The following is a 14655-nucleotide window of genomic DNA, read 5'->3' as shown; positions in this document are numbered from 1 at the left end:
GACACTCCGACACACTATCACCATACAGAGACACTCCGACACACTATCACCATCGAGAGATACACCGGCACGGTATCACCATCCAGAGACACTCCGACACGCTATCACCATCCAGAGATACTCTGGCACGGTATCACCATCCAGAGATACTCCGACACGCTATCACCATCCAGAGACAATCCGACACGCTATTACCATCCAGAGACACTCCGACACGGTATCACCATCCAGAGGCACTCCGACACGCTATCACCATCCAGAGATACTCCGACACGCTATCATCATCGAGAGATACTCCGGCACGCAATCGCCATCCAGAGACACTCCGGCACGCAATCGCCATCCAGAGATACTCCGACTCGCTATCATCATCGAGAGATACTCCGGCACACTATCACCATCCAGAGGCACTCCGACACGCTATTACCATCCAGAGACACTCCGACACGCTATCACCATCCAGAGATACTCCGACACGCTATCACCATGTAGAGATACTCCGGCACACAATCGCCATCCTGAGACATTCTGACACGCCATCACCATCCAGAGACACTCCAACACAGTATCACCATCCAGAGACACTCTGACATGCAATCGCCATCCAGAGATACCCCGACATGCTATCATCATCGAGTGATACTCCGACACGCTATCATCATCCAGAGACACTCTGACATGCTATCACCGTCCAGAGACACTCCGACGTGCTATCACCATACAGAGACACTCCGGCACGTAATCGCCATCCAGAAACAATCTCACATGCTATCACCATCGAGACATACTCCGGCACGCTATCACCATCCAGAGATACTCTGGCACGGTATCACCATCCAGAGATACTCCGACACGGTATCACCATCCAGAGATACTCCGGCACACTATCACCATCCAGAGATACTCCGGCACGGTATCACCATCTAGAGACACTCCGACACGGTATCACCATCCAGAGATACTCCGGCACACTATCACCATCCAGAGATACTCCGGCACACTATCACCATCCAGAGATACTCCGACACGGTATCACCATCCAGAGATACTCCGGCACGGTATCACCATCCAGAGATACTCCGGCACGGTATCACCATCCAGAGATACTCCGGCACACTATCACCATCCAGAGATACTCCGGCACACTATCACCATCCAGAGATACTCCGACACGGTATCACCATCCAGAGATACTCCGGCACACTATCACCATCCAGAGATACTCCGGCACACTATCACCATCCAGACGTACTCCGACACTCTATCACCATCCAGACACACTCCGACACGCTATCACCATCCAGAGATACTCCGACACGCTATCACCATCCAGAGATACTCCGGCACGGTATCACCATCCAGAGATACTCCGGCACACTATCACCATCCAGAGATACTCCGGCACGGTATCACCATCCAGAGATACTCCGGCACGGTATCACCATCCAGAGATACTCCGGCACGGTATCACCATCCAGAGATACTCCGGCACGGTATCACCATCCAGAGATACTCCGACAGACTATCACCATCCAGAGACACTCCGACACGCTATCACCATCGAGAGATACTCCGGCACGGTATCACCATCCAGAGATGCTCCGACACGCTATCACCATCCAGAGACACTCCGACACGCTATCACCATCGAGAGATACTCCGGCACGGTATCACCATCCAGAGATACTCCGACAGACTATCACCATCCAGAGACACTCCGACACGCTATCACCATCGAGAGATACTCCGGCACGGTATCACCATCCAGAGATGCTCCGACACGCTATCACCATCCAGAGATACTCTGCCACCCTTCACCATCCAGAGGCACTCCAACACGCAATCATCATACAGAGATACTCCGGCACACTATCACCATCCAGAGATACTCCGACACGCTATCACCATCCAGAGACACTCCAACACGCTATCACCATCTAGAGATACTCCGGCACGCTTTCACCATCCAGAGATACTCCGGCACGCAATCACCATCCAGAGATGCTCCGGCACGCTATAACCATCTAGAGACATTCCGACAGACTATCACCATCGAGAGATACTTCAAAACACTATCACCATCCAGAGACACACCGACACGCTATCACCATCTAGAGACACTCCGACACGCTATCACCATCCAGAGATACTCCGACACGCTATTACCATCCAGAGACACTCCGACACGCTATCACCATCCAGAGACACTCCGACACACTATCACCATCCAGAGATAATGTGATACGGTATCACCATCCATAAGACCATAAGACCATAAAACATAGGAGTGGAAGTAAGGCCATTCGGCCCATCGAGTCCACTCCGCCATTCAATCATGGCTGATGGGCATTTTGACTCCACTTAACCGCATTCTCCCTGTAGCCCTTAATTCCCCGAGACAACAAGAATCTATCAATCTCTGCCTTGAAGACATTTAGCGTCCCGGCCTCCACTGCACTCTGCGGCAGTGAATTCCACAGGCCCACCAATCTCTGGCTGAAGAAATGTCTCCAGAGACTCTCCAACACGCTATCACCATGCAGAGATACTCCGGCACGCAATCGCCATCCAGATATACTCCGGCACGTAATCGCCATCCAGAAACACTCCAACATGATATCACCATCCAGAAACACTCCGACACGCTATCGCCATCCAGAGATACTCCAGCACGCTGTCACCATCCAGAAAAGGCAGAGGTCCATAGCTCAGGCTTCACTATTTGAAAATCCTCCCAATTTGTATTGAAGATTTGAGGCACAGAATTTTGCAGAGGACACTCCAATGCAACAAGCTCTGAACAGATTCACAGACTCCAATCTTGCTTGCAAATTCTACAGCCTGGATGACAGGCTTATGGCAGAAACGTCGATTCTCCTGCTACTCGGATGCTGCCTGACCTTCTGTGCTTTTCCAGCACCACACTCTCAACTCTGTCAGTTTTTCCTGTCTAATTGAAGTAAGCCAGCCTTTCTACCATGGTTCAAAGGGGCTACTCCTCAATACTTGGTCACCCTTCAATCAGATAGACGAGATATCTGACCAGCAACAAAGGGGAGTGGTCAAACTGAAGGACCTTCTCCTAGAGCTGCTCCTATGCCTGGCATGGTGGTCAATCAGAGGGCCAAGCAGCGCACAGTCAACTGGGGTCTCAGACCAGAATGCCTGCCTTGTTCCTGTGGTGACACTCATGCTCAGCTGTCCCTGGAAATCGAGCAGCCAGTGTCCGCTGTTACATTAAGGCATTTCAAACTCAGTGGACAGTTAAAGGAGCAGAGAGCTTCCTTAACCCCAGTCCAGGATCAAATTTTAGTTTGACTTTTTAAATTTCACCTGACAAATGTTGTCACAGTTTATTTTTTACAGAGAAGGGGGAATATGTGATCTTTTTAATAATGTTCACAAGTCATTAATCACTAATTTCAACATACAAGATGCAGCATCAACTGTTCATTTTGCAGCACTCTGGAGTCCATGGACCATACATGAATATACAGATGATGGGCATTTGTTTTAGTTATTTGAAAAATCTTTGGTTGCATTTCTCATTGCACTTCAGCCTGCACTCTAGATCTTTGGCATCTGGTGCGGAGGGATGTGGGCAGATCAGAGAACCTCCTTGTGGATCTGCACCTAGGCCTGGCCAGACTGGCTATTAACAGGTTCAGGCAGTGGGCCTGTGGAAGGGGGCGGCATGGTGGCTCAGTGATTAGCACTGCTGCCTCACAGCACCAGGGTCCCACGTTTGATTCCAGCCTCGGGTGACTGTCTGTGTGGAGTTTGCACATTCTCCCTGTGTCTGCGTGGGTTTCCTCCTGGTGCTCCGGTTTCCTCTCACAGTCCAAAGATGTGCAGGTCAGATGAACTGTCCATGTTAAATTGCCCCTAGTGTTAGGTGCATCATTCAGAGGGAAATGGGTCTGGGTGGGTTACTCTTCAGAGGATCAGTGTCGACTGGTTGGGCCGAAGGGCCTGTTTCCACACTGTAGGGACTCTAATCTAACATCTGCTGGCTGTCTGCCCCTCTTCTGTGGTTATGTTCATGCCCAGGTCTTCTTAGAGAGCATGTAGTGTCCACCAATACTCCCGATACCTTTAGAGAGAGGTGAGCAACATGGAGGAAACAGTGTTTTATTTCCCTCTCCAACTCCATTTTGATTTCCTCCTCTTCCTACCTCCTTTGACAGCTTGCATTGCCTGTAACAGGCCTTGCATGTAAATATCTAATTGGCTACATAGGTGATTTACTGGTGATGGTTAGTGTTTAACTGAAAAAAAGTCATGGTGATTTGCTGATGGGGTAAAATTATTCAGTTGTGTATAGTAGCATTTCCAGAAAATAAAGGAGAAAAATAAAAGATGTCATATTCTGAGCATGTGCAGACTCCAGAATTTCCCAGTATGCCCCAATAATCTTTTAATTACATTGGAAAAAGTTTCAATGCACCTTCTAACATTTTGTGAGTTTGTTATGCCTTTTCAAAGAGGATTTCCATCTTATCAACTATAAATCACAAAATCAAAAATTATTTTGGAGACAAAACATAGCTTGTTTACTCTGAGAGCATGGGCATTCACTATGAAAAACCTCTGGTAACATTACACTTACTGGATTATTTGAATTATTTATGCAATAAGTCTCATCCTGGCATAAGGTTAACTGTTATCAAATCACATTAGTCGTTCAGATCAATAAAATGCTGCTTCAGCAATGCGAATCTCTCAAATAATCAAATTTCAGCAAACTGTTCAACAGATAAAATGGATACAGAAGTATGTACTTTTTATTTTATTAAACTTGTGCTTGGTAATATGAGAGAAGCTGTACTGCTTGTATTATATTTTATAAGTATGCATTCCAGTGACCACACTGTTTTGAGTAGAGGTAAAATTCCATCACCATTAGCTTACCAACAGATACAAAAAGCACGTAATCGTGTATCTTCCTTTCTGTGTCAGCATCTTTTTGATCTCCAAAGGATCAGATTCCATTGACAGTGTTGAATTATAGGCACTCTGACAATCCAGAAATGTGTCCACTCTTTTTAATGCTTTCATGGAATGTGAATGCTGCTAGCAAGTGTAGCATTTGTTGGCCTGTCTGAATTGCTGCTGGGAAGTTAGTGGTGAGCTGCCTTCTTGAATCAGTGCAGTTGTATGGATACCCACAATGCTGTTAGGAAAGGAGGTTTAGGTTTTTGACACAGTGACAGTAAAGGAATGGCAATCTAGTTCCAATGACGTATGATTTGGGAGCGGACCTTGCAGTTGACGGTGTTCCCAAGCTTCTTATACTGTTGGCCTTCCACCTGGATTTGGAGGGAGCTGTCAAAGGATTCTGGTCAACCTACTGCAATACATCTTGTGTGTAATGCACAATGTGCACTGGTGTTGGAAAGTGTGAATATTTAAAGTGAAGGATAGGGTGATGATTAAGTGGCTTCCTTGTCCTGGAATTAGTTAATCTTCCTGAGTTCATTACAGCTCAGTAATTAAAACAAATGAAGACTATCCGATCATACTGCTGACATGTGCCTTGTCGGTAGTGAACTGGTTTTGGGGAGTCAGGAGGTGAGTCACTCACTGCAGAGTCCCCATGCCTCTCACTGGCTTGTAGTCACAGTATTTATATTATTGGTCCAGTTCAGTAAGCACAATAAGCAATCCACAATATTTTTATGGTGGGGATTTCAGTGATGTAATGACATTGAAACTGAATGTGAAAAGAAGTGCTGATTTTTCTCTTCTTGGAGATGGTCATTGCCTGGCACTCAATGGTGCATATGTTATTTGTTACTTATTAGCCTAAGCCTAAAAATTGTCCAAGTCCTGCTGTGCATGGGCAGAGATTACTTCAGTATCTGAAAAGTCATAAATGGTTCTATTGTGCAAGCAGCTGGACCACAGGCATTCCTGCAGCGATGCTCTAGGGCTGAGCTGATTAACCTCTAACAAACATCATCAATTTCCTTTGTATTTGGTATGAGTCAAAGTAGCTATGTTATTGCTTTACCAGGTTAGCACCTCATTCTCTCCTCCACCTATCCCGTTCCTGGCTTGATGGTAATTGTAGAATGGGGGGATATGTCAAGCAATAGGCTTACAAGCTGTGGCTGAAAGAAATTCTGCTGCTGATAGTTCACAGTGACCCAGGGATGTCCGATTTTGTTCTACTGATTCATCACTGACTCTAGTCCATTTAAGGACATGGCCAGTTTGGGAAACAGTGGTACGACCAAACCACTCTGGACAGCAGACACTGAAGTCCCACCATCCAGACTAAATTCTTTGCCTAATGCTTCTTGAGCACTTCTTCCAAGTAGTATTTAACATGGGACAGATTCATCAGCTGAGGGATGGCAGTAGGTGGTCATAGGTAAAAACAATGACTGCAGATGCTGGAAACCAGATTCCGGAATAGAATGGTGCTGGAAAAGCACAGCAGTTCAAGCAGCATCCGAGGAGCTCCACTCTATTCCAGACAGTAGGTGGTCATAAGCAGGAGTCTCCTTGCCCATGTTAAACTTCACACTACAAAACTTCATAGAATCTGGAGTCAATGTTGACAATTCCCAAGGAACTCCCTTCTGCTAATTCTGCCACCTCTGCTGGTAGAATAGGACATAGCTGAGACGGGTAATGGAGTACTCAAGATTAAATTATGTTGAACTGTTGCTTGGCTGCCCTGTGGGACCATCACCCAATTAGGAACGAGAGAGAAGCTGGTCAAAGCACATTTCATCTCAAACTTCTGCAGTCAACATGGAAGAGATCTTTCTCTCCTCAATTTAAAAAATAATCAAACTCATGTCCTAGAAGGTAATGGTAAATGCTTTAGCACAATTCCATCATCTGGTCTTCTCCAAGTCATCTCCTGTTTCCATATTCCAAAAAGCCTGATAAGCAGCTGAAACATTTTGTGCTATCAAGAAACAAATTGCCAGCAACACCACAATCATTCCACACCACTACTTCCAATCACCCTGACAATCAATTTGTATCAGCCAAGTCTAACATTGCAGGAATCCAGCCACTTCATCCCTATATGCATTTGCTTCTTCTGTCTTCTAAAGCAACTAGCAATCAATGCCTGCCAAAATTCAGGAGATTATTCCTTTTGTAATGATTATATTGATCAATGAAATTGCACTTTGTGCTGTACAGTGCTCAGGTTGTTTGCTAGTGGTGGTATCAGTGGCAGTGGGCAGTGCATAAGGCTCAATTACCTATTGTCAGCAGAATGAGATAGGATTACATTGGAACAGAAAGACCACATTAAATGACGCTGCTTTTAATTTACATATACAAATGAGGATAATACTATCAGTCTTTTCCAAGGACTCCTGCAGTGACATATTTTCGATACATGTCATCTGGCATTGTGCAGACTCAGTATAAAGTAACACATAGTCAGTTCAGCTGGTTCTGCTGAGTCATCTTAAAATACCTGTTCTTACTCTGGCAGTATTCACAGGATCTTATGGCTTTACAGAAACCATTAACCAGATTAAAAAAAAGACAAGCTGTAATAGCATGAGGACTTAGAACTTTTTTCATTGGATAGTAATGGAGTGCACAAGTAGCCAATATATCTGAGTGGTAAATTGCCAGCGACCTGCATAGCCAAAGAATGATTTTCCTTTGCAGGCATAAATCATGTCCCCCTAATTTTCTGACACTGCCCATAACCAGCTAATATAGTGTAGCTGAAGGCAGTACAGAAAAAATCTTCGTACTAGCTCCATTAGTGGCTGAAACAGGGGCACACTAACAAATTCCAAAAGACTTACAAAGTCATGAGATTTCAGAAACTGCACTATATTGGAAAGCCTTAATCAAAAGGTTTATAAATATTAATAGTAAAAGATTAGTGAAGGATAGAATGGGGTCCATAAGAAACAAGCAGGGCAAGCTGCTCACTGAAGCAAAGGCAAGGGCAAACTTACTAATAAGGAAGAGGTACTGAAAAGGCTGGCAATACTCCAGGTACAGATGTCACCAGGTCCAGATGGGATGCATCCTAGATTGCAGAGAGAGATAAGGGAGCAAATGGTGAAGCATTTGACATAAATTTTCCAGACATCTCCAAAAATAGGATTCGTCCCGGAGGATTGGAGGATTGCAAATGTGATACCGTTAAGAAAGGGACAAGATATAACCCAAGAAACTATAGAGTTGTCAGCTTGATGTAAATACTGGGAAAACGGATGGAGAGAATAATACTGGATAAGATAAATATACACTTAGAGAAAACTAAGTTAATACAAAACAGTCAATATAGCCTTGTCAAGGGGAGGTCCTGTCTGACAAATTTCACTGAGTTCTTTAATTAGGTGACACGGGTAGTGAATGAGGGCAATGCTGTGGATGTTTGGACTTGCAGAAAGCATTTGATTGGGTGCCACATGCTTAGCAAAAGAGAAATGTTTGGGATTGTAAGTCCTTGGCAGCATGGATTAGAAGTTGAGAAACAGACAGTAAATTAGAGATCAACTGAAAGTGGTGTTCCCCAGGGATCGGTGCTGGGACCGTGTTTTTCCTGATTTACAAATGCGTATTGAAGATGGGTATTGAGGACAAAATGTCTAAATTTGTAGATGATACTAAATTAGGGAGAATAATGAGGATGATACTGAGTGACTTGACAAGTTGGCCAAATGGGCAGATTCCTGGCAGGTGAATTTCAATGCAGAAGGATGTGAGGTAATGCATTTTGGCAGAAGAAACATGAAGAGACAACACAGGCTCAATGGTATAGCTTTCAGGGGAGTACGGGAGCATGATTCTCTGAAGGTGGCCCGGAAGTTGAAATGGTTGTTAAGAAGGCTGATTGGTTCCTTAGGTTTATAAATACAGGCATACCTGTAAAAAAGCAAGGAAGTGATGCTACATCTCTACAAATCATTGGTCAGACCACATTTGGAATATTGTGTTCTGTTTTGGGCATCTTATTTAAGGGAAGATGTTAAAGCACTCAAAAGAGTTCAAAGGAGATTTACTAAAATGACCACCAATGATAGATTTTGGAAAAAAAAAGGAAAGATTAGGGTTTATTCTCCTTGGAGCAGAGAAGATTAACAGGTTACCTTATTGAGGTGTTCAAAGTTATGAACAATACTGACAGGGTAAGAAGGATATTCTGGTTCCAATACTTGATATTAGTACTTGATACTCGTAACCAGGGGTCACAATTTCAACACTGTCAGCAAGAGAACTAGGACTGAAAAGTGGGAGAAACTTCTTTACTCAGAGAGTTGTTAGGATTTGGAATGTGCTCCCTGTGAGAGTGCTGACGGGGCTTCCATAGTAGGTTTCAAAAGAGAACTGGAAATATATTAGCAAGTGATGTATTTAGAGGGCTTTGGAGATAGGCTGGAGAACAGGACTAGCTGGGCAGCTCTTTCGGGAGCCGGTACAGACATAATAGATCAAAGCCTCCTTCTGTACTGTAAGTTCTAGGATTCTATGTATAATAACATCATATAATATATGTGTAAATGTAAATAATCATTAGATTAACTATATAATTGGATGTTTATTGGCAAAAATCAGGAAGATTTTATATGCAATTCGTGCATGAGACAGTGGATGAATGATTTACAGGAATAGTTATAGTAATGAACCTGTATTACTCAACACATACTATGATTCCTGAAACCTTATGACTGTTGGGATTTGGTTTTATGCCTCTGATTCAAGTCCACATGGACCAGAAAGGTTATGGATCAGTTCTCAGGTGCACTGCCTTCTCCCCAAGCATTGAAACCATAGACATCCTGGAGCTGGTAAATTTGGAATTAGGAAGGCCAACTGGTGGTGCAGTCAAACCCCCACAATCTTCTCCCCTCCACTGAAATTAAGTTCTGGAGAGGAAAGTCCATGGTCAGCTGACTTTTCCACATGGATTTTTGCTGGGTGCTCCGGTTTCCTGCTACAATCCAAAGATATGCAAGTTAGGTATATTGGCCATGCTAAACTGCCCACAGTGTTCAGGGATGTGTAGATTAGGTGCATTAGCCTTGGGGGTTACAGGAATACAGTAAGGGAATGAGTCTGGGTGGGTTACTCTTCAGAGGGCCTGTGTGGACTTATCGGGCCAAATGGCCTATTTCCACACTGCAAGGATTTTATGATTCTATGAACTGACCTGCCCCACTGCCAACTGAGGCCCTTGAGTGTCTACTTAAGGATGACTAAAGGGTGTCAGCTCACTGCTGTTGGGATTAACCCAGTTGGAATTGGGGCCTGTCATCATGTGAGGTGCATGATTGCTGGCATCTTGTGGGCAACTTGTCACATCGGGGCCGCGGTGGGGGATGTAGAGGGGAGAAGGTCTCACAATCAAAGGCAATCATTGCCTGGTTGAGGGCCTGTACAACAGGTAGGGGAGTATTTGCTGGGAGCCAGAATCCTGAACCACGCCTACCTCACCTTCCTGCAACCAGCAACTGGGGAACCCCATATTAATAGTTTGTTTCACAAACTCCCTATTAACCTAACACTCTGATGGAGTGTAAATCCTGCATCAAACATGGCCTTCTCTATGGAACTGCCAAATTGGCAGCTCTCACTGGGGAGGATTTATTTTCCTAGGATCCTGATTCCAGGTGAAAGCCCATTGATAGTGCCATCAATGTCTGGATGGCATGTAGTCAACGAACCATCCCTGGCAAAGGCAGCATTGGTCTTATGCTGGCTCTCCGCTGGCTGACAAAACAAAATTCCCTGTGCCTCATGAATGTTCCACTCATAGGTTCATTGAACAGCTACAACAAATAAGGCTACGAGATCAATACAGCTAGTCCCAATACTCCAACTTTTCCCAGAAGCCCTAGATTTTGTTTTCTTATTCTTTTCCCTAAGTCCACAACCAAATCTGCTTGCACCACTCTTTCAGAAACTGCATTCCAGATTGTAACCATTTGCTGCATAAAAAAATGAGGCTTTCCTCATTGTTTTAGGTTCTTCTGTTCATCACTTTAAAACTGTGTCCATCACTTCTTGACTTTTCTGCATACGGAAACAATTTTTTTCTACCTACTTTGTTTAATCCAAGAATTTAAACAACTCTATCAAATCTCTTCTCAATCTTCTCTTTAAAGAAAACAATGTAGCTTCTTCAGTAAATGTGAAAGACTAAAACAATGAACTGAAGATGCTGGAAAATTGAAACAGAAGTAGAAATTGCTGGAGAAACTCAGCAGGTCTGACATCTGTGGATAGAAACCAAAGTCAGTGATTTGGATTCAATAACCTCTTTTTTGTGAACTTCAGTTAACAAAAATGTTAACTCTGCTTGCCATAGATGTTGCCAGACCTGTTGAGTTTCTCCAGCAATTTCTGCTTTCATATGAAAGACAATGACCCTGACAAACTTTTCCAACCTGAACCCAGTCCTAAATGACACCAGAAGCCAAGATTAAGCAAGGTGCCTACATTATTTCCAGTGTTATACCTTGAGTGAATATATCACAGCTACCATAGCACTGTGCAATCAGAAGACCACTGACTCATAAAATATCCAAGTAAATTTTACACTCTTAAAATATATGGATACATTGCACATAAATATACAATAGCTTCGTAAAATACATTTAAAGGAATGAAAAACAGTATTAATATGCATTTATAGATACTATGTCTTCATAAAATACATGTGAATGAGCGTTCTTAAGAATAACATTGGATTAAAAGCATTTGAAAACACAAGGTAATAGTGGACACTGCTGAATCTGCTTAATTTTGCTTAATTTTAGACAATATATGCTTCTAGTGCAGAGATAGTCTGAGAATATTCCCAAAAACATTTGAAGATCCGATCAAATTTGAGAAGTCTAGTACAGCGTGTGATATTTTGAAGCTAACACAAAAAAAACCCAATTCATGTCAGACTTACCCTAGACTGAACAGAATTTCCCCTTGCATCAACAGTGTGCTCCACATACTGGGAGGACAGCAAATCACTAGGAATTAAGAAAAGTAAGTAAATTAGTCGATAGTGAAATATTTAATATGGTGAAGAATTTTACATTATTGAGATCTACTCACAAAGGGATATTTTCATTACCACAAGGAGTTTATGTAAAATACCATCCTCATGTAAAAGTCGAATTTTTTAAACTATTTTTAAGGTTAAATTCTCAGGTCGACTATTACACTGGCACTAACTTTGAGGGGCTGAAATTCATGATGAAATACCGTATTATTAACAGAAGTCGATTTGATTACACAACTAATCTCGGGCAAAGAAGAAAAACGTAATGGATTATGGTAAAGGTAATAACCGGATAAAAGCAAGTGAAACAAGAAAGTAGTAAATTTTATTTATATACACCAGGTACGAAAATTTAACATGCCAAAGATTCATTGAAATCATGCAAAATCACACTTTCAACATCATCCTGGCCTGGTATAATGGCACACTTAAAATGAAACATTTATTAAAGTCTGAATGTGTAAGCATCTTAAACTTTCCTGCCAAATTCTTCCGTTTCCCTCCCATTTACTCTCATATGTAATGAACCTTAGCAACATTCACAAATTTATCAAAGAATTAAAGATATATGTAGCTAATATATCTCATTTTTATTCAGATATAATGGCACAGTTAAAATGATTAACGTTTTAATGACATTAACTTTTGGATGTATAGTAAACAAAGTGCAATAATACTGATAGACTTAGTTCCAGTTTGAAATAATTAATTAATTCATCAAAACGTGCTGTCGTAAACCTAAAGGGCTAAGTAGAGTTATAAATGAATGAATGAATAGAGATGTGATATAGTAAACAGAGTGATGAGTAGAGTTACCAGTATGAATGAATGAATGTGATTTCATTGAAGTGGATTAATGGGAACATGTAGTTTCCTTTGTAAGAGGTTTATAATGCGATATAGTAAGGTTAATATTTGCATGAGATATATGGAAAATGCAAGATATTTTGGCCAAAAATAAGGGGTTGACTTTTACATGAGTACAGATGGTAATATTTTGTGCCAAGTGCAAATATTTGCAGGTTTGTTGTGAAGTGTTGCAGCAATTTAAAAAGTTTATTCTGCACATGATCATCCCATTGAAGTATTTAACATGATGGGGTTGGGGGGCAGTGTGGAGATTTTGTGAGCAGTTTTCAGGTACAGGTACACAATGTCAATATAAATTTGCTTGACATGATCTGATGAAACCCAACTATGTTAAATCCTCGACATAATTTCTTTAGAACCCAAAGCAGCCGGATGAGAGCTCTGATCAATTTCAGACAGCTTTACAACTATATTTCTCACAAGCACCAGATTACAATAGGAGTGTTTACAGGATGGATGGTGCTCCAGAGAACAATTTCATAATTTGGAAGGTTTTGACAAAAGAGGTCTAAGTTATTTGTATGGATCTCGAAGTTGCTCTCCCGATTCTCTTGTTCTGAGGAAGGAAAGTTGCGATATCTTACAAGTGTCCTCTTCTTCAGAAATACTTTACCAATCCCCCATTGTTAAGACACAGCAAGCCAGGGCTAGGGCTTGAGCAAATATATTCCACACTTACAATTTTGGGAAATCTTCCTGTTCTATATAAAATGTGTGCAATTTTAACTAGCTGTATACTGATCATTCACCTGGGAAAACCTGGAACGACTGTATCAAGACTCATACAATCAAAATTTCTGAAATTGGTATCTCCCTGTCTTTGGGCAGATGCAAAGAGATCTAGGGAAGAACATATCGACTCCTGCAGCATCCAACACTGTAACTGTCTACCAATGACTTAACTGAGAAATTCTGTCTTTAAACTGATCGATGAACTACAGAGGTGGTCACAAGAAGTGCTCCAAGTGATGAGTGAGTTTTGTGGATTGTATTGAGAAATAACTTTTTTTTTGTGGTAGAGGGATTTTACTGTCAATATAATGACACAAATCAAGCACATGAAGCATTTTCCATCATAGTTGTAGATTTAGATTTAGACAGTAGGTAGTTTAAGAGTCTTGGCATCTATTTCTTCCACTAACATATTGAGTATTACTTGAGTAGTTATGCAAATGGAACAGAATAATCTTAACAACAATTTAAGCAAGTTATCATTATATTTTTTAAAAATCCCAAGATGAAATTAATTCTGTAGCTGAAATAATGTGACTGAACACACAGTTGGCATGGTTCCTTACGCAGTTTGCTGAGTTAGTTTCTAGTCTTGGAGAATTAAATTTAAACAACATTGTGAGTGTGTATGTGAATCGGCAGTGTTTGCATACTACCAGGTCTTCACATTCTGAAAGGCAGCACCTCTGGTATTGCAGAAGTCCCTTGATACTCGAAGTGAGACTTTAGTGTGGATTTGAAACTCAGTTTCTGACTTCTCATCAGGCCACAGCAAGTCTCTACTTTTGAGATTTTCAGTATTTGTTTCATTGAATCCCGACAGTGTGGAAGCAGGCCATTCAGTCCACTGAGACCATACCAACCCTCCGAAGAACATTCCACACAGACCCCCACCCTATCCCTCTAACCCTGCATTTCCCATGGCTAATCCACCTAGCCTACATAGCCCTGGTCACTATGGGCAATTTAGCATGGCCAACCCACCTAATCTGCACAGTTTTGGAGTATGGGAGAAAACCCACGAGACGGAAATAATGTGAAAAATCCACTCAGACAGT

At 42.3% G+C, this 14655-nt stretch overlaps 1 protein-coding gene across 6 annotated transcripts in view; it reads right to left on the bottom strand.

Moving 5' to 3' along the window:
- adam22 (ADAM metallopeptidase domain 22) overlaps positions 1 to 14655 on the bottom strand; it is a 391455-nt gene that overhangs the window by 311838 nt on the left and 64962 nt on the right. For all 6 annotated transcript variants that reach the window (XM_072575862.1, XM_072575864.1, XM_072575865.1 and 3 more), the window contains exon 4: positions 11897 to 11963. In XM_072575862.1, coding sequence (XP_072431963.1) covers positions 11897 to 11963 — 67 coding nt within the window. The remainder of the gene's footprint in view (positions 1 to 11896; positions 11964 to 14655) is intronic.

Source organism: Chiloscyllium punctatum, chromosome 8 (assembly GCF_047496795.1).
Source record: "Chiloscyllium punctatum isolate Juve2018m chromosome 8, sChiPun1.3, whole genome shotgun sequence".
Classification (NCBI taxonomy): Eukaryota; Metazoa; Chordata; class Chondrichthyes; order Orectolobiformes; family Hemiscylliidae; genus Chiloscyllium; species Chiloscyllium punctatum.
Note: the sequence above shows the minus strand (reverse complement) of the source record. Positions and strands in the feature narration are given on the sequence as shown.